This window comes from Chiloscyllium punctatum, chromosome 8 (genome assembly GCF_047496795.1).
Source record: "Chiloscyllium punctatum isolate Juve2018m chromosome 8, sChiPun1.3, whole genome shotgun sequence".
In the NCBI taxonomy this organism is placed as follows: Eukaryota; Metazoa; Chordata; class Chondrichthyes; order Orectolobiformes; family Hemiscylliidae; genus Chiloscyllium; species Chiloscyllium punctatum.
In genome coordinates, this window is record NC_092746.1 from 44,093,518 (window position 1) to 44,118,747 (window position 25,230).

At 41.8% G+C, this 25,230-nt stretch overlaps 1 protein-coding gene across 1 annotated transcript in view; it reads left to right on the forward strand.

Moving 5' to 3' along the window:
- Window positions 1–24,993, forward strand: part of LOC140480501 (uncharacterized) — a 233,358-nt gene extending 208,365 nt beyond the window's left edge. The window contains exons 12-13 of the mRNA XM_072575443.1: window positions 597–730; window positions 24,262–24,993. Of these exons, the coding sequence (XP_072431544.1) occupies window positions 597–730; window positions 24,262–24,381 (254 nt within the window). The 3' untranslated portion in view covers window positions 24,382–24,993. The remainder of the gene's footprint in view (window positions 1–596; window positions 731–24,261) is intronic.
- The last annotated feature ends 237 nt before the right edge of the window (window positions 24,994–25,230 follow it).

The window sequence follows — 25,230 nt, forward strand, 5'->3', positions numbered from 1 at the left end:
CCAATTGTGGGGGTTTCAGGGAATGTAGGTGCTGCTAAAGCACTGCAGTGTATTCCTGTAGATCATATATTAAATCATAGTACATAGCTGATGAAGAGGGTGACTATAGAGCCTATATTAGTGTCACAAAATGAGTGAATAGATCTGTTGTTGGCAGTTTTGAGCGTTCTCCAGAGAAAGTTTATAGATAGCTTTGAACTTGCAACCACCTAACTGAGTGGTGACTGCTCCATTATATTCCTCTTTTGAGGCCTGTAATTGGTAGAAATACCTTGTCAGTTCAGATCTAAGACACCTGTTGCAGAGTGCATAACCTCTCTTCTTTAAACTTGTAGCCACAATATTCAGTTAAGGGCAAGTAGTTAATATTCTCAATGAAAGGCATATGCCATTTTAGGAATAGGAAGAGAGTGAGCTCCTTTGGAGCATCCTCCAGCATACAGCTTCCAGACTTTGATGCAAATGGGCTTGCTGGGTCCCTCAGTTGTGGTGAATATCTTAGCTACTATTGCAAAAAGCAAATGCAGACCTTTAGATGCTTTATGTACACCCTGAACATAATATCAAATATAAAATATGAAATTTATTTCACATAGGTATGCCTTTAGGTTGTGCTAACCAGGTTTTGAATGGTGTGGTCCCAAATGAGCATGGCACATGGTTGTACGGCCGAAATGGATGGTGTGATGGACAGGATGTGGCACCGTGGAGGAAGGATGTCACCAAGCAGGTAAACATCAACTGATCACTTTGTCATTTGAAGAGTATAAAGAAACAAAGTGAGGGGGAAAAGCATTGAATGTGAATATCTTTGTAACAATTCAAATGCCTTGTACTATTCTGGACTTCAGTCAGCCATAACAAATACTAGTCCCTATTTCTGGCCCTGCTATAGTTTGGTTGCTATGGGCATGGAGGTGGTATTTGGGAGGGGGGGTGGTGGTTAGGATGGTGTGACGTTTGGTGAGGGTGGGAAACTGTATGGGGACACTCAATGAACTTTATGTGACATGATTTACCAGGATTACTAACATCAGTGGGATCCATTGGAAAAACTATCTTGCAGCCTTTTTGTGGGTGTCTCAAAATAGAGCCAAAATCCTAATTGCAAACAGTTACATCACAACTGAAACTAAAGTTGCTGAGCTTGCTGTCACGACAAAACACTCATTTCTGACATTGTACTGAGTCAAACTGGTAAAGAGACAAAATTATTGTTCTGATACTTCTTCCCACCACCAACTGGTTTCATGAGTATCAGCACCAAATGTTCCTCTCTCCCAAAGGGTTTGTCAAGATTAGGCAAGATGAATATATGAATTAAATGGATCGTTCAGTCCTTCTGCCATTCAGAAGGATCATGGCTGATCTGTTTGTGTTTCAAATTCCACATTTGCATCCATCCCCAATTATCTTTGATCCTCTTGCTTAACAAGAATCTATGTATGTCTCTATTAAAAATATTCAATGAAATTGCACAATCCTCGGAGGGGAAAAAAAAATTGCCTCACTTCTGTTCTAAAAGGCAACCTCTACTTTTCAAATATTATCCCCTACTTCTGGATCCACCTACAAGAGGAAATATTCTTGTCACATCCACCTTGACAAGTTTATAAACGCCTTCAATCAAACTAATTCTCTGTGTACTCACTCCACTGAAAACAAACCCAGCCTGTCTAATAATTGCTCGTACATAATCTGCTTATATTAGCTATCTATTAACCCTTCTTTGAATTACCTCTAACACATTTATATCCTTCTTTAAATAAGGAGAGCAAAGCTTCACAGTATCCGAGGTGTGGTGTTCCCCAGGGTAAAGGAAGCATCATCCCTGCATCCAATTAGTTCAACTCTGTTAGATTTTTGTACATTTCAATGAGTTCTCTCTCATCCTTCTAAATTCCTGTGAATACGAGCCCAGTAAACCCAAAGTCTCCTCATATGACAAGCATGTCATCCCAGGAATCAGTGAGTGAATCTTGAGTGCACTCACTCTATGGCAAGTATATCTTTTCACAGGTAAGGAGACAACAACTGCAAACAATAGTCCAGGTTACTGGCACATAAAGGACTACCAGAGACCAGGCACCTTCACCAGACAGGTGAGAGGACGTCAAGGTGTTGGATATTCACAACTTTATCCAAATGCACAGGCATGCACAGGAGTAGCAGGCAATCAAAGGCACTGAGCAAACTGACCAAAGTGTTGCAGGACTACACCAACCCCAGGCATGTGAGCATCTAGCTGCCTCCGTGGACATGTTGATGGCTGCTGTGGAGAGCCAGGATCAGTAGTCTCAGAGTCAGCTGGAAATATGCACAGACGTATACTCTATTGCTAGAGATGTCGGTGGTCAGTGTCAATGATAAGGGCCAGTGAGATGAAGAACCTTGTTCTCACTCAGCTTATCTGAGCCCTTGAGCCTCAAACATGTCTAGGGTCACCTGCCCAATTCACCAAGGTCAGCAGGCTCCGTTATAGGACAAAATCCATGCCAAGTTCAGACACCAGAACTGCATCTTGTCATAGTTTGAGAGAAAGAAAGAAGATGATCTATGAGGGGTATAGAGTTGGCAAAATTGAAATTTTATTACAAATACATTGTCATATTTGTAAATATATTTTCACTTTTCATCATTAGCTATGTACATGAATGTCATTTCAGTTGCAACTACAAAAATTAAGATAGAGAGGCTAGCCATTTTTAGCATCACGCAACATTCTAATTAAAGCAAAATATTGCAGATACTAGAAATCTGAAATAAAAACATAATCTGCTGGTCTGGCAGCATGTGTGGAGAGAAATATAGAGTTAACTGTTCAAAGAAGAGTTATATCATAATTTTCTAACCTTGTCTGAATGATGGCTGTCCTTACCTCTCCTCCCATACAAGCATGAAATGTTGCTATGAGGGAGCATTGAATGTTGGCAAGACTTCCAAATCTTTGTAATGTTAACTTTTATTCAAAAATATAAACTGTATAGAAAAAGCAGAGTGAGATAAAATGTACTTGCAGTTAGGATTAAACAGCAATGTGGCCTCATCATAATCAAATCATTTACAGACAATAAAAGATGACTTCACACAAGGTAACTGATGACTGACCAGACCCCTGACAGATATCTGTACAGCTGGCCCTTACCAGCTTATCAGGAATCCCCAAACTGTTTGAATAGGAACTGCAGGAATGACTATGGCCCACATCACACAATGTAGAGATAATGAAGTCCTGACCCTTACTGTCCCAAATGGCCAAAGACCATTTCCAAGCCCCTGGACTAATATTGAACCATAATGCTGGTTCACATAATGCTTTCCTTTAATGTTCATGTTTTAAAATGAAAGGTTTTCTCATAAACTGCTTGTGTTTTTATTGCTTTTTGTTTCATAAAAAGCTATTAGTAAAACATTGAAGATAGTCGAATGATGCATCATGCAGAAGTAATTGTATCTTGTGATGGATGTTTGATAAATTGAATTTTGGGTATTTCTTTAGGAATTAATTCATTAGTGTATTCGTACATGTGTGAATTATATGGTTTTAGGCAACAGCATCAGAACTTGTTAGACCTTTTAAGATGGATTAGCTGCTTTACAATAAGGGGAAATTGTCAGTATATACAAAGGTTCTCAGTTATGTGTTAAATGATTGAAAATCATTCTTGTAATGGAGAATTTCAGTAACAGTTCTTGCAGTGTGCATTCGAGCAAATTACTGACAATCACTAGTTCTTCAGGTCATTATTTGACATTTTCCATAATTAAAAAGGCAGAACTTAACTTAAACCTCATTGATAAAGCTAAAATATAACTAAATCTAATAATGATCTGATTACATATTTTCAATGGATAGAGATTTTAAATATGCCCTTTGAATTTTTGTTAATTTTAGTTCCAGAAAATTATACCAGCAATATACATATTTAAAATCTACATTATAATTTTTTTTTCCTGTAGTGACATTTTTTTTATTTCTTTGTGGGATGTGGGTGTCTCTGGCTTGGCTAGCATTTATTGCCCATCCCTAATTGTCCAGAGGATAATTAAGAGTCAATGACATTGTTGTGGATCTGGAGTCAGATATAAACCAGACTAGGTAAGGAAGTCAAATTTACTTCTCTAAAAGGCAAAAATGAACCCAATGGGATTTTGTAATAATGGTTACATAGTTATCATTAGGCAATTTTTAATAACATTTTTATTGAATTCAAATTTCACCATTTGCCATGGAGGGTTTTCAGCACCTGGCCAGAGAGCATTAGCCTGGCATTCTCGATTAGTCGTCTTGTATCATTACTACAATGCCATCACTACCCTAGTTAAAAATCACACAACATCAGGCTTTAGTCCAACAGATTTATTTGGAAGTACTAGCTTTTGGAGCACTGCTCCTTTATCAGGTAGCTAGTGGGGCAGGATCATGAGACACAGAATTTAGAGCACAAGATCACAGTTTCATGCAACTGATACGATATATTGAACAAACCAAGATTGTTGTTAAGTTTTTCATCTTTTAGAATGGGTTGCAGGTTTAGATTCATTAATATGTAAATCCCAGAATTTCTTTCAAATCACATTCCTGAGATAACTAAAGATAACATTGTCTCAGCTCAGACAATGCATTAAAGGTGTGAGTTTAAGGGTCTGTCTCTGTATGCCAATCTTGAGTCAGACTGGTTCTATTTCCAAAGTAGGGATTTATAAAATGTCACATGTATTGACTGCCTGCAGATTGTGTGCTTTTTGAGCAAAATAGAATGTACCTGCAAGTACAATTCCACAATTGAAAATTCACCGCATAGACCAATATGTGTTTGTGCGTGCATGTAAGGAAGACAGAGAGAGAGAGAGAGTGTGTGTATGTGCATGCTTGTGTGTATTTGCATATGTGCATGCTCTGTAGAGTCTGTGTGTGAGTGTGACAGAGTAAGCCTATGCATGAATGTGGATGTGAGTGCGGGGGATGCCAGTGTGTGTGTCTGAGAGACTGTACATGAGAGAAGGTCTGTGTGAGTGTGAGAGTTTGTAAGGGTGTGTGTGTGTGTATGTGTGCTTGTGTGTGAGAGTGTATAGTGCAGTGGGGTCACCTGTAGTGTGACATGAACCCTGGGTCTGGTTGAGGCCATCCTCATGGGTATCAAACTTGGCTATCAGCCTCTTCTTGGCCACTCAGCATTGTTGCATTTCCCAAAGTCCACCTTGAAGGACGGTCACCTGAAGATCTAAGGCCGAATGTCCCTGACCACTGAAGTGTTACCTGACTGGGGGGAGGAGGGCAGGTTGGGGGACATCCCTGTCTGACGATTATTGCACAGTGTCCCTTCACGCATTGTCAAAGCATCTGCTTGGTCTCGCCAATGTATAATGCCTCAGGGCATCCTTGCCTGCAGCATATGAGACAGACAACTTTGGCCGAGTCACATGAGTACTCGCCGCATACATAGAGGATGTGGTGTCCCCACATCCTCATCATGTTCATGGCAGGGGGGAGAGTAATGAGTCTGGCATTGACACTCTGGAGAGAACCAGAGGTTTGCGTGGGGAGCGGAAGCTGGGAGGTTTCATTAATTAAAGGGTTGTGGGCAGGAGAACGGAAGAAGCCCCTTTGATATTCCCCATTCCCCCAACAGTCCAATCCATCCATCCAGTCTGCTCCTATCTACCCTCTCTGTCAGATGTCCCCCTCAAAGATCTTTTCTGCTGTCAAACTCAATTTCAATATTACATCAACCATAGATTGCCCCAGTTGTGTGCAGCCAGCTATCAGCAACACTTTCAGAATATGGAGTTAACTTCTCTGGCTTCATCTGCTCTCTGACTAAAACTAACTGTTGAACTGCTTTGAGTAACCTATTAAAGATCTCTCCAAAACTCCACCCTTGATTCTGGCAAGGAACAATATAACCAGCATTGAAACACATTCGGCACAAATGTTATTGCCTCAACAAGCTGCCAGGTCACTGAGCGCTAATAGATCCAAGAAAATGCATTTATTACAACATGGATAAATGCTGCATTTTATAATAAAGCTCTAGTTGACCATCAAAGAGTCCTAGGAAAACTGAAGTCAATGGGGATGACAGGGAAAACTCTTTGCTCGTTGGAATCATAACTAGAATTGTGGAAGATGGTTTTCGATGTTGGAGACAAGTCATCTCAACCACTGGACATTGCTGCAAGAGTATCTCAAAATTTCTTAATAACATTCCCTTGTTATAATGTTGGAAGCAGCAAATAGAGTCATAGAGTCATTCAGATGTACAGCATGGAAACAGACCCTTCGGTCTAACCCGTCCATGCCGACCAGATATCCCAACTTAATCTAGTCTCACCGTCCAGCACCCGGCCCATATCCTTCCAAACCCATCCAAATGCCTTCTAAATGTTGCAATTATACCAGCCTCCACCACTTCCTATGGCAGCTCATTCCATATATGCACCACCATGAAAAAGCTGACCTTAGGTCTCTTTTATATCCTTCCCCTCTCAGCTTAAAACTATGCCATCCAGTTCTGGACCTCCCCACCCTAGGGAAGAGACTCTGTCAATTTATCCTATCTATGCCCCTCATAATTTTATAAACCTCAACAAAGGTCACCCCTCAGCCTCTGACGCTCCAGGGAAAACAGCCCTAGCCTATTCAACCCTCCCTATAGCTCAAATCCTCCAACCCTGGCAACATCCTTGTAAATCTTTTCTGAACCCTTTCAGGTTTCACAATATCCTTCCGATAGGAAGGAGACTAGAATTGCATGCAATATTCCAAAAGTGGCCTAACTAATGTCCTGTACAGCCGCAACATGACCTCCCAACTCCTGTACTTGATACTCTGACCAATAAAGGAAAGCATACCAAACGCCTTTTTCACTATCCTATCTACCTGCTATTCCACTTTCAAGGAGCTATGAGCATGCACTCCAAGGTCTCTCTATTTAGCAACACTCCCTAGAACCTTACCATTAAGTGTATAAGTCCTGCATTCCTAAAATGCAGCACCTCACATTTATCTAAATTAAACTCCATCTGCCACTCCTCAGCCCATTGGTCCATCTGATCAAGATCCCATTGTAATCTGAGGTAACCCTCTTCGCTGTCCATTACTCCTCTAATTTTGGTGTCATCTGCAAACTTACTAACTATACCTCCTATGCTCACATCCAAATCATTTACATAAATGACAAAAAGTAGAGGACCCAGCACTGATCCTTGTGGCACTCCACTGGTCACAGGCCTCCTCTCTGAAAAAGAACCCTCCACCACTACCCTCTGGCTTCTACCTTCAAGCCAGTTCTGTATCCAAATGGCTAGTTCTCCCTGTATTCCATGAGATCTAACCTTGCTAAGCAGTTTCCCATGGGGAACTTTGTTGAACACCTTACTGAAGTCTATATAGATCACGTCCACTGCTCTGCCCTCATCAATCCTCTTTGCTACTTCTTCAAAAAACTCATTCACGTTTGTGAGACATGATTTCCCACACACAAAGCCATGTTGACTATCCCTAATCAGTCCTTGCCTTTCTAAATGCATGTACATCCTGTCCCTTAGGATTACCTCCAACAATTTGCCCACCACCGAAGTCAGGCTCACTGGTCTATAGTTCTCTGGTGTGTCCTTACCGCCTTTCTTAAACAGTAGCATCACGTTAACCATCCTCCAGTCTTACGGCACCTCACCTGTGACTATAGATGATACAAATATTTTAGCAAGGGGCCCAGCAGTCACTTCCCTAGCTTTCCACAGAGTTTTAGGGTACACCTGATTAGGTCCTGAGGAATTATCCACTTTTATGTTTTTCAAGACATCCAACACTTCCTCTTCTGTAATATGGACATTTTTCAAAATGTCACCTTCTATTTCACTACATTCTATATCTTCCGTGTCCTTTTCCACAGTAAACACTGATGCAAAATACTATTTGTAAAGTTCACTGATGATTGCACAGAGTTTCGTTCCATCAGATCTCTTCAGCTAATGAAGCAATCTGTGCTCTCGTGTAAAAAGGCCTGAACAACACTTAATCTTTGGCTCACACTTTTCAAGTAACATACATTTCACATTTTGTGAAGTAAAGCCTCGGACCAAACAGAGACCATTACCACTTGACATTCAGTGACATTTCTACAGTATTACATTATAGTGTCATACATTGATCTCCCACCAAAACATCCTGGGGCTCATCTTTGACAGAAACTTCAGATTTTTAAATTCTTTCATGGGATGTGGGCATTGCCCCTCCCCAGTTGCCTTTGAGAAGGTGATTGAGAGTATGGCACTGGAAAAGCACAGCAGGTCGGGCAGCATCCGAGGAGCAGGAGAATCAATGTTTCAGGCAAAAGCCCTTGGTGACCTCCCTTCCCAAAGTCACTGAACAAATGGCAATATATGTAAATATGGTGAGTGCTTGCAAGGGAACTTGCAGTCGGTTGTGTTCCCATGTAACTGCTGCATTTGTCCTTCTAGATGGTAATGGTCACAGGTTTGGAAGATGCTGCCGAAGGAGATTGGTGACTTTCTACAGGGCATCTTGTAGATGGTACTGATGTAGTGATAGGGAATGAATATTTATGAATGTGGTGCTGGTCAAACAAACTGCTTTGTCCTGAATGGTGTCAAGATTCTTGAGTGTTGTTAGACCTGCATCCATCCAAGCAAATGGGACTTATTCCATCACACTCCTGACTTGTGCCTTGCAGCTGGTGGATAAGCTTTGGGGAGTCAGGAGCTGTGTTACATGCTGCAAGATTTTTCTTTTTTCTTGCTAAATCCTTCATTTTTGTTTCAAATACCTAAAAGAAACCTTCTAATTGTCTTTGGTTGATTCACTTATCACCTAGGTATTGTGTTTCTCTCTGTAATACTGCACACAACACATTATATTAGAAACTTTGACCAATCAGAAGTTGTTGCTTGCATTACTCAGTGACTGTTTTCAGTTGGTACCCTAACTACATTGCCAATCATGATTGAATAATCAAAAAGCAAATATCAAGAGGTTAGAGCTAATGTCAGTGTTTTATAATACTGTTTGTTTTTAAATGTTGCAACCTCTAAGATTATACCTTAATCACTGAACTTGGCTTGTGTTCTGAAGTCCATCCATTCCTCTTAGAATCCTAGATAATTGTGCATAGATTATACAGCACCAGAACATGATGCAATTGGTCAGCACATGCATACCTGTATGAAAATAGTTAATCTTCAAACTGCAAAACCTGCTGTGGAATCTGAACACAGAAATTAATATCCAGAGGTAGCATTTATGACTGCTGTTGCAAGCCTGCTTTTAGAGGTGCTGGTGAAAAATACTGTTCGTTATGTTTTGCTTTACCTAGCCAACTTCAATAGCTAGGTGGCAACGCTCGATACATGATTGAACAACACCATGTAATTGCAAATTACAAAACTAGATATCAATGTTTGCAGCTGGGATGAATACGTTATTGCAGTTGCCCCATGGTGGGCTGCAGTCTTTCACCTGTACTTTTTTAATAAAGAGAAATCTTGCATACAGACCAAGAAATTCTGATTTTTTTTGTAACTGTTCAAATTCGATTTAATTATATAATCCAACTCCATTTGCCAAGAGGTGCGAGGGAGGAGCGAAGGACTTCTGGGAAGTCAAATATTTGTGTGGTTGCGTTACCCAAAACACTCTCGGGTAGTGTCTCCCACCCATCCTTCTCCTCTAACCAAAAAAAAGGTTCTGTGCGCCAGATTGGTAAGGTAACAAGTTTATTTTTTATTCCTTATTTTTCAACAGTCTCTTTGGGAATTTAGAATAGTGGGAATGGAGGTTAGGGCAGTTGAATGTTCCTCCTGCAGAATGTGTGAGGTAAGGGTCACCACTAGTGTCCCTGCTGGCTACATCTGTGGGAAGTGCACCCAACTCCAGCTCCTCGAAAACCACGTTAGGGAACTGGAGCTAGAGCTGGATGAACTTCGGATCATTCGGGAGGCAGAGGGGGTTATTGAGAGGAGTTACAGGGAGATAGTCAGTCCTCAGGTACAAGAAAAAGGCAGATGGGTTACAGTCAGGGGATGGAAAGGGAACCGGCAGGTAGTGTAGGGATTCGCTGTGGCCATTCCCCTCAACAATAAGTATACCATTTTGGATACTGTTGGGGGTACAACTTACCAGGGGAAAGCAGTGGGGCACAGGGCTCTGGCACAAAGTCTGTCCCTGCTACTCAGAAGGGAAGGAGGAAGATGAGCAGAGCAGTAGTCATTGGGAACTCCATAGTTAGGGGGACAGATAGGAGGTTCTGTGGGGATGAGATAGACTCACGGTTGGTGTGTTGCCTCCCAGGTACCAGGGTTCGTGATGTCTCTGACTGTGTTTATGGGATCCTTAAGGGGGAGGGGGAGCAGCCCCAAGTCGTGATCCACATAGGCACCAATGACATAGGTAGGAAGAGAGATGGAGATTTATGGCAGAAATTCAGGGAGCTAGGATGGAAGCTTAGAGCTAGGATGAACAGAATAGTTGTCTCTGTTTTGTTGCCCATGCCACATGCTAGTGAGGCGAGGAACAGGGAGAGAGAGGAGTTGAACATGTTGCTACAGGGATGGTGCAGGAGGGAGGGTTTTAGATTCTTTGATAATTTGGGCTCTTTCTGGGGTCGGTGGGACCTCTACAAGCAGGATGGTCTTCATCTGAACCAGAGGGGTACCAATATCCTGGGGGAGGGGGGGGGAATTCACTAAGGCTATTGGGGTGGGTTTAAACTAATCCAGCAGGGGGATGGGAACCAAAATTATAGTTCGTGTATAGAAAAGGTTGAGAGTAGGGAGGTCCAAAATCACTTTCAGGGACGCAAGATGGCACCGGCAAGCAAGAAGTTGGTTTGAAGTGTGTCTACTTCAACGCCAGGAGCATCCGGAATAAGGTGGATGCAGCATGTGTTGGTACCTGGGACTTCGATGTTGTGGCCATTTCGGAGACATGGATAGAGCAGGTACAGGAATGGTTGTTGCAGATTCCAGGATTTAGATATTTCAGTAAGAACAGAGAAGACGGTAAAAGAGGGGGAGGTGTGGCATTGTTGGTCAAGGACAGTATTACAGTTGCAGAAAGGATGTTTGGGGACTTGCCAACTGAGGTAGTATGGGCTGAGGTTAGAAACAGGAAAGGAGAGGTCACCCTGTTGGGAGTTTTCTAATGGCCTCCAAATAGTCCCAGAGATGTAGAGCAAAGGATAGTAAAGATGATTCTCAATAAGAGTGAGAGAGACAGGGTAGTTGTCATGGGGGACTTCAACTTCCTAAATATTGACTGGGAACACTATAGTACGAGTACTATAGATGGATCAGTTTTTGTCCAGTGTGTGCAGGAGGGCTTCCTGACACAATATGTAGACAGGCCAACAAGGGGAGAAGCCACATTAGATTTGCTACTGGGTAATGAGCCCGGCCAGGTGTTAGACTTGGAAGTAGGTGAGCACTTTGGTGATAGCGATCACAATTCTGTTATGTTTACTTTAGTAATAGAAAGGGATAGGTGTATACCACTGGGCAAGAGTTACAGTTGGGGAAAAGGCAATTACGATGTGATTAGGCAAGATTTAGGAAGCATAGGATGGGGAAGGAAACTGCAGGGGATGGGCACATTAGAAACGTGGAGCTCATTCAAGGAAAAGCTCCTGAGTGTCCTAGATAAGTATGTACCTGACAGGCAGGGATGAAGCTGTAGAGTGCGGGAGCCGTGTTTTATGAAGGAAGTGAAATCTCTGGTCAAGAGGAAGAAGAAGGCTTATGTTAGGATGAGATGTGAAGGCTCAGTTAGGGCGCTTGAGGGTTACAAGGTAGCCAGGAAAGACCTAAAGAGAGAGCTCAGAAGAGCCAGGAGGAGACATGAGAAGTTGTTGGCGGATAGGATCAGGGTAAACCCTAAGGCTTTTTATAGGTATTTAAGGAATAAAAGAATGACGAGAGTAAGATTAGGGCCAATCATGGATAGTAGTGGGAAGTTGTGTATGGAGTCAGAGGAGATAGGGGAAGCACTAAATGATCATTTTTTGAAAGTATTCATTCTAGAAAACGACAATGTTGTCAAGGAGAACACTGAGATATAGGCTACTAGACTAGGTGTGATTGAGGTTCACAAGGAAGAGGTATTAGAAATTCTGCAGAGTGTGAAAATAGATAAGTCCCCTGGGCCAGTTAGGATTTATCCTGGGATCATCTGGGAAGCCAGGGAGGAGATTGCCAAGCCTTTGGCATTGATCTTTAAATCGTCATTGTCTACAGGAATAGTGCCAGAAGACTGGAGAATAGCAAATGTGGTTCCCCTGTTCAAGAAGGAGAGTAGAGACAACCCTGGTAATTATAGACCAGTGAACCTTACTTCAGTTGTTGGTAAAATGTTGGAAAAGGTTATAAGAGATAGGATTTATAATCATCTAGAAAATAATAATTTGATTAGGGATAGTCAGCATGGTTTTGTGAAGGGTAGGTCGTGCCTCACAAACCTTATTGAGTTCTTTGAGAAGGTGACCAAACAGGTAGATGAGAATAAACCAGTTGATGTGGTGTATATGGACTTCAGCAGGCTATTGTACAAAATGCGGAGGAATGGGATTGTGGGAGATATAGCAGTTTGGATCAGTAATTGGCTTGCTGAAAGAAGACAGAGGGTGGTGGTTGATGGGAAATGTTCATCCTGGAGTCCAGTTACCAGTGGTGTACCGCAAGGGTCGACCTGGATGAGGGCGTAGAAGGGTGAGTTAGTAAATTTGAAGATGACACTAAGGTCGGTGGAGTTGTGGATAGTGACGAAGGAAGTTGTAGGTTACAGAGAGACATAGATAAGCTGCAGAGGGGTGGCAAATAGAGTTTAATGTGGACAAGTGTGAGGTGATTCACTTTGGTCGGAATAACCAGAATGCAAAGTACTGGGCTAATGGTAAGATTCTTGGTAGTGTAGATGAGCAGATAGATCTCGGTGTCCATGTACACAGATCCTTGAAAGTTGCCACCCAGGCTGACAGGGTTGTTAAGAAGGCATACAGTGTTTTAGCTTTTATTAATAGAGGGATCGAGTTCCAGATCCATGAGGTTATGCTGCAGTTGTACAAAACTCTGGTGCGGCCGCACTTGAAGTATTGTGTACAGTTCTGATCACCACATTATAAGAAGGATGTGGAAGCTTTGGAAAGGGTGCAGAGGAAAGTTACTAGGATGTTGCCTGGTATGGAGGGAAGATCTTACGAGGAAAGGCTGAGGGCCTTGAGGCTGTTTTCGTTAGAGAGAAGAAGGTTGAGAGGTGACTTAATAGAGACATATAAGATAATTAGAGGGTTAGATTGGGTGGACAGGGAGAGCCTTTTTCCAAATATGGTGATGGCGAGCATGATGGGGCATAGCTTTAAATTGATATAGGACAGATGTCAGAGGTAGTTTCTTTACAAAAGGTATGGAATGCTTTGCCTGCAACGGTAGTAGATTCGCCAACTTTAAGTACATTTAAGTCGTCATTGGACAAGCATATGGACGTACACGGAATAGTGTAGGTTAAATGGGCTTCAGGTTGGTAATGACAGGTCAGCGCAACATCGAGGGCCGAAGGGCCTGTACTGCACTGTAATGTTCTACGTTCTATGTTCTATGGTTTTAAGTATCATAACCTCAGCAAATAAAAGGACCAAATCCAAGCATCAATTTTGGGCTTTCTCGTTCCTGCATCATATTGTAGAAAGGACAATCTATGCTAAAAAAAAGAAAGTCAATCATAAGTATTTCATGCACAAGTAGATTTTTTACTTGAAAAGCTAGGTTGCAAATGCCAAGGCCTACAGTAAACTGTTCCAAAGATTGCAATTAGTAAAAGTGAACAGAAAATAAGAAGCACAATAAATAATATGCTGTTTTAAAAGTATGATAACATCTGCCGTTGAGGTGCTGGGAATGAGTACATTAGATTGAGACTATATGATTATCTTTGATTTAAAACACTAAGGATGTACAAGAATGCAATATGATAAAGTGCTGAAAATAAACAAGGAATTGTAATTCTCAAAGAGGTAAACGTGACTGGGCACAATTGGATACCCAAAGCCAAGTATTTGACCTGGAGAATTAGTTTGAAGTTCAGGTAAGTTTGGCCAAGCAGAGGAGAGCAGTGATGGTTGGAGATGGTTCTGGCCCTGTTTCAAGGAAGAAGCAGAGAGCTGCTTCATCAATGACTTTCCCTTCATTATGTCAGAATGCAGATGTTTACTGATGACTACACAGTGTTCAGTACTATTTGTGACTCCTCAGGTACTGAAACATGTACAAAAGTAACAAGACCTGAACAATATCCAGACTTGGACTGATGAGTGGCAAGTAACATTTGTGTCAGACAAATGCCAGGCAATGACCATCTCCAATAAGATACAATCTATCTTGTTTCTTATTGAAGATTCCTTGACATTCAATGATATTAGCTTCACCAAATCCCCACTATGAACATCCTGAAAGGTATCATTGATTAGTAACTCAGCTGGACTCACCATATAAATACAGTGGTTATAAGAGCAGGTCAGATGCTAGGAATACTGCAACAGGTAACACACCTCCTGATTCCCCAAAACTTGTCCACCATCTCCAAGGCAGGAGTGTAATGGAATACTCAAGAAGCTTGACACCATCCAGGACAAAGCTTCCCGCATAATTGACACCACTCCTTAAGCATCCACTCCCTCCACTATCAATGCACTGTAGTAGCAGTGTGTACTATCTGCAAGATGCACTGCAGAAATACACCAAAGACCCTCAGACAGCACCTCCCAAACCCACAACCACTTCCATCTAGAAGGATGAGGGCAGCAGATACATGTGAACACCACAACTTGTAAGGTCCCTTTCAAGCCACTGTCATCCTGATTTAGAAAGATATTGCCAGTCCTTCACCGTCACAGGTCAAAATCCTGGAATCCCCTTTCTAATGGTATTGTGGATCTACCTAGAGCACAGGGACCTTAGTGGTTCAAAAAGACACTCTTGATGTGATACACACATCCCATGAAAGACTTTTTAAAAAACCTGTCAGATCATCCTCATGGGGATGGCCATGTAGAGGGCTTACATGTCAATCTCAAAGAGAAGGCAGCTGGTACCAGAAAACTAGAAATTTTGAAACCGATAAAAATGTCTGAAAAAATCATGAATGTAACTGGGAAGAGACTTGACAATGGGAGAATAGATTAAGTCAAGATGGGAAGAAATACTTTCCATGGGCAAGAACATGCTGAAACAATGAATCTGCCTGGGCACTTCAGTTTGTGGAGTTTGGGAAGAAGATTCCCAAAACATTAACTCTTGACCTTTATTCTTTCCACGTGCTGCCAGACCTTCTGGGTTCCTCCAGCACTGTTACAATAAGCCATATGGGATTCATATGAGGTGAGAGGTGGGGTGGGGTGGGTGGAGCAGAGGCAGGGTGCGGGCTGATGGTGGTGGAGATCTTTAGATGAGTTCTGGTTAGTGATGGTCGTGGAAACATGTCCCTTTGTTTAAACAGCTCTTCAGCTTATCTGTTTTATTGCTCAGAAGATGAGTATCTCAACAACAAATCTCAAGAGAAGCAAAACCATAAACCATGCAGTGCCCAGGGTCTGCAACTGATATGTATAAAGAACTAGTCCACTTGATACCAGTTGTGGATAGAAAAGATGGATTGCCGTTTATTGAGAACTCTTCGTGTCCTCAAGAGAAATCAGGCAAAAAAGGTCATGAGATAGCTTTGGCAAATAGTTAAGGAAAATCCAAAGGGTTTTTACAAATACATTAAGGGAAACACGGTAACTAGGAAGAGAATAGCACCCCTCAAAGATCAGTAAGGTGGCCTCTGTGTGAAGCCGCAGGAGATGAGGCAGAAACTAAACGAGTATTTTGCATCAGTATTTACTGTGGAAAAGGACATGAAAAAAATATCCATATGACAGAGGAGGAAGTGCTGGATGTTTTGAATTGCATAAAAGTGGATCAGGTGTACCCTAAAACTCTGTGGGAAGGTAGAGAAGTGATTGCTGGACCTCTTAATGAGATATTTATATCATCAATTTGTATCATCCAGCCGGAAGATTGGAGATTGGCTAACATGGTGCCACTATTTACAAAAGGTGGTAGGGACAAGCCAGGGAACTACAGACCAGTGAGCCTGACGTCGGTGGTGGGCAAGTTGTTGGAGGGAATCCTGAGGGACAGGATGTACATGTATTTGGAAGGGCAAGGGCTGATTAGGGATAGTCAACATAGCATTATGCATGGGAAATCATGTCTCAGAAACTTGATTGAGTATTTTGAGGAAGTAACAAAGAGGATTGATTAGGGCAGCATGGCAGATGTAATCTATATGGACTTTGACAAGGTACCCCATGGGAGACTGGTGAGCAAGGTCGGACCTCATGGAATACATGGAGAATGCACCATTTGGATACAGAACTAGCTTGAAGATAGAAGCCAGAGGGTAATGGTGGGGGATTGTGTTTCAGACAGGAGGCCTGTGACCAGTGGAGTGCCACAAGGACCGGTGCTGGGTCCACTGCTTTTCATGATTTAAATAAATTATTTGGATGTGAGCATAAGAGGTATAGTTAGTAAGTTTGCTGATTACATCAAAATTGGAGGTGTAGTGGACAGCGAAGGTGGTTACCTCAGATTACAACGGGATCTTGATCAGATGGGCCAATGGGCTGAGAAGTGGTAAATGGAATTTAATTTAGATAAATGTGAGGTGCTGCATTTTGGGAAAGCAAATCTTAGCAGGACTTATACACTTAATGGTAAGGTCCTAGGGAGTGTTGCTGAACAAAGAGACCTTGAAGTGCAGGTTCATAGCTCCTTGAAAGTAGAGTCGCAGGTAAATAGGATAGTGAAGAAGGCATTTGGTATGCTTTCCTTTATTGGTCAGAGTATTGAATACAGGAGTTGGGAGGTCATGTTGCGGCTGAACAGGCCATTGGTTAAGCCACTGTAGGGATATTGCGTGCAATTCTGGTCTCCTTCCTATTGGAAGGATGTTGTGAAACTTGAAAGGATTCAGAAACGATTTACAAGGATGTTGCCAGGGTTGGAGGATTTGAGCTCCAGGGAGAGGCTGAACAGGCTGGGACTGGTTTCCCTGGAGCGTCGGAGGCTGAGGGGTGACCTTATAGAGGTTTACAAAATTATGAGGGACATGGATAGGATAAATAGACAAAGTCTTTTCCCTGGGGTCGGTGAGTCCAGAACTAGAGGGCATAGGTTTAGGGTGAGAGGGGAAAGATATAAAAGAGACCTAAGGGGCAACTTTTTCACGCAGAGGGTGGAACGTGTATGGAATGAGCTGCAAGAGGAAGTGGTGGAGGCTAGTACAACTGCAATATTTAAAAGGCATTTGGATGACTATATGAATAGGAAGGGTTTGGAGAGGTATGGGCCAGGTGCTGGCAGGTGGAGCTAGATTGGGTTGGGATATCTGGTCGACATGGACAAGTTGGATGGAAGGGTCTGTTTCCTTGCTGTATATCTCTATGACTGTATGACTAAGACGTCTCAAAGCACTTCACGTATAGGGTGAGGCTTAGTAGGCTGGGCTATTTTCTCTGGATCATTGGAGGCTGAGGAGTGACCTTATAAAATCATGAGGGGTATAGGATAGGGTGAATAGCCAAGGTCTTTTTCTCTATTATGAGAGGGGAAAGATTTAAAAGGGACCTAAGGGGTAACTTTTCACATGGAGTTGTGTGTGCAGAATGAACTGCCAGAGGAAGTGGTGGGGGCTGGTAAAATTACATTTAAAAGGCATCTGGATGCGGATATGAATAGGAAGGTTTTAGAGGGATATGGGCCAAGTGTTGGCAATTGGAACTAAATTCGTTTAGGTCTGGTTGGCATGGACGTGTTGAACTGAAGGATGTATCACCATGCTATACATCTCTATGACTCTGTAAGTACTTCTGAAACATAGTTACTAATATAATCGAAAATGTGGCAACAAATTAATAAGCAGCAGCTCCCATAAACAGTATCCAAATAATGACCAGATTTTTTTTGTGATGTTGTTGGAGAGGTTAATATTGGCTACGGCACGGATCTAATGTAGTGTGTTACAGTTGAGGACGATTAGGTAAGGAGAGGTGTTCTCAAGCTGTAAATATATTGTCAGTAAAGGGCACTCATCTGGCCCATGTAAACCACTCAGTGACACAAACACAGCTTTTGACCACCAAATGAATTTGGTGCATATAAACATGCCTGATGGATGGGTAAAGTGTTAAGTGACCCAAATCTGTTTCATTCAACTGTTTGAGATTTGGCTGAAATCAGTGAGCAAAATGGGCATCTTCCATTGTTACAAGGTGAACGATACATTTCTATGGATAATGTTAGTGCAATCTGCAGAATTGTGTATTTATTTGTTTTATTGTGATCCCTTGGCCAAACTGTTGTTCTTTTCCACATTGATGACTCTAATACCACCTTAACCAGCCTCTTACGTCATTTCCTATAAAACCTTCAAGTTACTTATAACTTTGAGAAACACTCAAACATGAAGGCACACTTTTCATTTATTTATAGTCTGCTTTGGCTGTCAGTCCTTCACTGAACCTACAGTGCAGAAATATCCCATTTAGACCAACAACTATATGCTTGTTCCATATGTATCTCACTCCTTGTCTGAGCTCTTTGTCTTTCCAACAGTCTTATTTTGCAATCTCTTGGTCCCCACACAGAGGGACCACACCTTGAAACAATTGTCTGAGCAACCCTTGGGACTTTTTTCAGTGCAGTGTAGGAGGTTGAGGGGTCACCTCATATAGGTATATAAAAATATGAGGGGTATACACAACGTAACTGACAAGGGTCTTTTCCCTTCCATGTGGGAGTTCAAAGCTCAGGGGCATAATTTCAAGGTGAGAGGAGAAAGATTTAAAGAAGACATGAGGAGCAACCTTTTTGCAACAAGTGGTTTCTATGTGGAATGAACTAGCAGACAAAATGGTGAATGCAGGTACAATTACAATGATTAAAAGACATGGACAAATACATGAATGGATGTGTGTCAAGCACAGGCAAGTGGGACTAGTTTAGTTTGGGCGCTTGGTCAACGTGAACTGGTTTGACCAAAAGGTCTGTTTCCATGCTGTATGATGCTGATTCTGACTGACTTAAGATTTGTAGCCTCTGATCTGGTCTTATAGCCACAGTATTTATATGATTAGTTCAGTTAAGTTTCTGGTCAATGATAACTTCGAGGATGTTGATAGTGAAGGATTCAGTGATGGTAAGGCCATTGAATGTCAAGGGGCAATGGTAAGTTCTCTTTTATAGGAGATAGTCATTGTCGGGCATTTGAGTGAAACGTATGTTATTTGTCACCTCAAAGCTGGATGTTGTCTAGGTCTCGCTATGTTTGGACATGGATTGCTTCAGTGTCTGAGGAGTCATGAATGGTGTTAAACATTTTGCAGTCATCAGCGAATCTTCCCATTTCTGACCATAAGAAAGTCATCGATGAGCAGCTGAAGATATTTTGGCCTAGTAAACTACACTGAGAAACACTGCAGAGATGTTCTGGCACTGAGATGACTGATTTCCAACAACCACAACCATCTTATGCTTGGTTTGATTCAAACCAGTGGAGAGTTTTCAACTTAATTCCCACTGAGCCCAGTTTTGTTAGTGTTCCTTGATACCATATTTGGTCATATACAGCCTGAATATCAAAGGCAGTCAGTTTCACTATCCATATGGATTCAGCTTTTTTGTCCATGGTGGGGACGGTTGTGGATGGGGAAGATTCTGAAGGGAAAGTTGGGTCACGTCAAGGGTGCGGGGGTGTGTAGGGTTGGGGGTTTGGGGGATTGGGGTGGGGAAGTGTGTTGTTGGAGTTGTGGGTTGTCCAGTGGGATTTCTAGTTTGGTGTCAGAGCAGGGAGTATGCTGGGTTCCTGGCTGGAGGGAGGTTTTGTGGTGTCTGGTGTTTTTGTGTCTGGTTCAGGCAGAGAGGGGTGATGTTGGCTCCCTCAGAGATGAGGGTTGTGTCAGCTTCGGCAGCGGACATGGGTTTGGTGCCCAGTGCCCAGTCATGGCTAGAGAAGAAGGGCATCAAATTCCAGCAGAATGTGTCAGATCTGGTGGCAGGGAGTGGGGTTGGTATTGTGTGTTAGGTGTTAAGTCCCAGGCAAAGCTAAGGGTTTTGGATCTCAAGGGAGGGAAGGAGGGGATGGCATGCCCTGCTATGGGCACTGGGTTGGTGCTGGGTGCCAGGTCACGGGCAGGGAGGTAGTGATGTCAGATTCCAAAAGATGTTGTGATTGGCGGTTTGGGTATCAAATCTTGAGATAGCAGAAGGAAGTGTTGGGAGATTGGGAGATTATGGGAATGGGGGATGTTGGGTGCTAGGAGAAGTCAGGGTTGTTGGTTCCCTTGGGGAGACTGAGGATGTTGTGTTCTCAGACGGAGAGGGGTTGTTGAGTCCCAGGAAAGAGGGTTCCATTTCGTCTGATTCTAACCAAATTGCCCTTAGTGTTCAGGGATGTGTAGATTAGGTGCATCAGTCAGGAGTAAATGTAGAGTTAAAAGGTAGGGTAATGGGTCTGGGTGGGTTACTCTTTGGAGGGTTGGTGTGCTCCTGTTGGGCTGAAGGGCCTGTTTTTCACACTGTAGGGATTTTTATCACATACCACTCCCAGAACAACATACCATTACTAAGATATAGCCAGTATCCCTGTCTTGGCACTATCTTTAAAAGCACAGTGAGCACCCAAAGAAGCACAGTCAGTCTGAAGCTGCCTTACGTTGTTCCTGACATTTGCTGTGGACATGACATGACAGACGGAAAATGTGGTGGCCTGTTTGCAGGCTGGGAATTGGAGAGCCTGCTGAACAGTGTAGTGCAGCGGTGGGACTTCATCCTTCCTGGGACCGGCTGTGGAGACCACGACACCAGATCATGCCAGACTGGTCTGAGGTTGTCATCCATCTCAGTCTAGTCTCAGTCATCTAGATGAGCATCCACAATTCTCTGAAGTAGGTCAATATCCTTCTCCACTCTACCAGCATGATGGCCACCGTCTTCTCTCTCATACCTCACACTCACTCTGTCTCTGCTAATGTACTCACCTCCCACCATGGTTTATGCTGTACCACTCTCACTATTGTCTACAAAATCTTTCTTCACTCACTCTCTCCCACCAATACTCTTGACACCATTAACCCTGCACATCCTGTGCACTGCCCACTCAGTCATTTCAAACACCTCTCCATCTGCATCATCAGTAATAACTCTCCCACTCACTTTTGTCTCCTTTATCATCTCTCTCTCTTATTCCAGTTGGAAACAGCCCCAATAGATCAGAAAGAGTAAAGCTGGATGAGATCTGCCTGACATTCAGCTCGTCACTCCTTATGGAGAAAACATTCTAACTCTGACTACCCAGTGATTGACTGAGCATGTTTAAGCCTCTGGACTGGTATCAGAGGTGCTCTTGCCTCACTCTTCTGGGGAGCCCTGAGCAAAGGCTGAACTAAGGACTGCTGCCACAGGCTGAGGCCCATGACAAATGTCTTGATTTTGTGTCTGTGCTAAATAGCAAGACAATACATCAGTACTATGAATCTGTATTTGTGGCTGGGGGGGGATAACGCATGAAGAGGCAAGGTAATGCAAGACTGTGAGAACTTAGGGAGGTTGAAAGTAAGTGAGTGCTAGGACAGTAAGTGAACAGGCTGGAGATACAGTCCATGGGCTGGCTGTGTGTTCTTGAGCTTGCAGTGCATTTGCAGCAGCATCTCAATAAGTGTTGCTAGTGCAGTCTGAGATTCAGCATTAAAGTGCAGAAGCATTCAAGAAGTGAGTCAGAGACATGTCATGAAAGTTCTGAGAGACTGGCACATGTTAATGCCAGTATCTGTGGACAAGGGGTGCATGTGGTTTAAATCCATGGAGAATGCCCCGACATTCGTGCCCAGTGTCCAATGTTTCCTTTACTGCAGGCAGTGAGCAGAAGTCACCAGGACTTTCATATCAAGAATTCTCAGCGTCTAACTTGTTTGTCATGTTTGGTAAGGAAAGAAACTAAATATTACTGAGATGAGTTGTGGTGTTATTAAGGCATTTAACAAACTATAGTTTCCTTTAATCAGCAACTCCTCCTCTCTGCCTAGCGAGAAACCTACCTAGCCACTTGGCAGATGCAAAAGGTCGCCCTCGACATCAAGATCGGCCTCCCCAGCTTCTTGTAAATTTCTGTAACAGATTTCATCATCGCCATAGCCCAGTCAGGTCCCTATAAGATCCTATTCTGAGTAACTGTTTACTGAACTGCAGCAGAACTCTCTGGACACTTTCAGAAGATTCAAGACATTTAGGAATTGCTCATTGGAACCTTCAATTTCTCATGCAGCTCTCTGAGTCTGCTGTGGCAGGGATTCTGCAGGTCCCTGATGCATAACCTCTATCCGTGCTGGAGGACGAGTATCTGGCAGTTGGAAAATCCAGGCCACAGTTCCTACATCATCGCTGTGTCAAAAATCTTGAACTCCTACATAACTGATGATATACCTACACCACACAGACTACAGTAGCTCAACGAGCAGATCATCATGAACCTATCAATAGCAAGTAGGGATGCATAACAAATGCAGGCCTTGCCAACAACACACACCCTATGAATGTATCAGTAAAAATGAAAATTTTCAGACCATAGGCTGAAAGGTATGTATAATGAAGATAAACATGAAGTTTCCGCTGAATTTAATTGCAACAGTGTAGAAGAAAAGGGAAAGTTGGGATCACACCTGTGGATTGAATAGAAGTGTTTACCAAAGTGATCACGCAATTCATCTCTTCCAATAGATCGAAAACAGATATGAATAGCAAATATAATACCTAAATTGAAGAAAGTGCATGTAAATTACTGCCTTTTTTCCCCAAATGTATGTGGGAAGTTAGACTAAAAGGTCAAATGAGAAACATAATACTGGAAACATTTAACAGGTCAGGCAGCATCTTTGGAGAGGGAAACAGAGTTAACATTTCAGGCCAATGACTGTTTTTCATTTTGCTATGGTATGCAAAAAGATAATTGGGAATAATTTATACGATCTTGAGATTGATTTCATGAGAATGGTAAGACAATTAGTGAGTAGGTGGGAGAGTGAACATCTGAATATCAATTATTCATAATACTATCAAAGAGAGTGAGAGACACATAAATGTTGCAAAAATGTGTTTTTACTAAAGGAACTCTATTTCAGTTGTTGTCCAAACTCACTAAGTTTGCTAGCTTTCCTTTCAGAGTGCTGATGCAACTTACCCTTTGCTGAAATAAAGGTAAAAAACTCAAAAGCACTTATGGCTATATGAGGAATTCAAAAGAACTGAAGAGTAGTTTTACAACTTCAAACTCCAAGGATACTAACAAAATACTTGCATTTTGATGAATATTACAATTTTCTGTGCTAGGCTGAATGTATAATCAACTCCTGTTAGAAAGGAATTTGTGTACCAGGTTTCTTGGATCAATTTGGGTTTTGCAATTGGTCTTATGAGGTGGGGTATTAGTATAATGTTAGTTTTTTCGAAGTGAACAAAGCTAAGCTCACAAAACTAAACATTTTACCTTCATTACAAAATGATCTAAATGTAACAATTAACATAATCTGTGTGTATTATGTTCTTTCCTACAGTTAAGTGTGCCAAAGTACATAGCGCATATAGATGAATGAGTAGAGTATTAATTTTAACCATCCACTGGAAAAACTCAAGATAAAATGGGAGCACCGTGTTGAAAGTCTCATTTCTATAACAGCAGTTCATGAGATAAATGAATCTGATTAATTTCAGCTTATTTTATATTGGGCATAAATTAAATACTTTCAGCTTTCTCTAATTTAACAATAAACAGCAGTTTTGTTGAAAGGCTAGGAAATATTTTGTCTGTTGACTGTCAGACTGGTACTGTTGAAGTCATAGTTAACCTCCATTGTGGAAGAAACATCAATAAATTTGTCTTTCAGCTATGGTCTCTTTTTTGCACAAGTAAGTGGAGAAAATACTTCAAGACCTAGAAAGTAAATAAATAATAAAAATAAAACAGCTCTCTGAAGAGAGTGGTGGAATGGATTATTCTAAACTGATTATGGGAAAAAAAACCCAAGATCTTATTCTCTTCACATAAAAGCAGCAAATAGATGAAAGAGACAGTGATGAAGTCATACTTCAATTGAAGTAACGTTCATTCAGTAAAATGTTCACTAACTCATTTTTGATCTTCTTTCTCCCACCCAGGTGAACATGGCTGGAACAAACAGCATTATATATTTTGGCTGGTTTAAAGGCAAGGATCCAAATCCGATAAAGAACCCTGGAGAAATTACAATGTATTCCTATCTTGTATTTTACAAATAAAATCCTAAATAATCACTAACCAAGACTCAAAACTAATACTAACTCTGAATGAGTTTGCTACCAAACACAGGAAGTTGAATACTGAGGTTAAAAGCTGTTGGCTAGAAGTTGCTGTCTGTACTCAGCAGGCACATTTGTTGTTGTTGCTGCTGCTGCTGCTGCTGCTGTCTTTTAAGATCACTGTCAATATGTTTGAGATGTTCATGTTTGAATGAGTCAGCTTTAAAGATAACATTTCATATTTTTTTGACAGAGCATTGCCATGCAAAACCAAAATTGACCAAATCTGCTACAGGAAGGCTCAAGCTTTGCTAAAGAGCATGTTTCTCTACGATTAAGTTTTAATCCTGAAAATGAATCGTCACTTTTATTTTTTTCAAAATACATACAATTGTTACAAGCTGAGCTGGGCTTAATTTTATTTCATGTATTGTATGACAATCTTCTTTTTTCAAAACTAGATGCTCCTTTACATTCAAATGCTTGGGATTTGTCAAAGAAACTGCTGAACTTTGCTGTTGTGTATCCACTTACATTACAATTGAAGTGGAATATGAATTACTTTGTTCATTGTGCTAAAGGCTAAATAAAAGTGAAATCTGACTTCCAAAATTAAGGTTGACCGGTCTCTTTACATAGCTCAACATACTAATATAGTGTCTGTCTTGTGCCATTCTCATTGCCATTGAGTCTAGTCACTTATCATAAAGTAGTACCTGATAATTCACATTCCTTTGCATCAAAATTCCATTCTCTTATACACTCAGTGGTGTGTTGTTATAAATTGTTTAAGTATTACTTTTAGAAAAGACCTTGTGTGTTTGGTCGGAGTCTTTCTTTTTTCTGCAT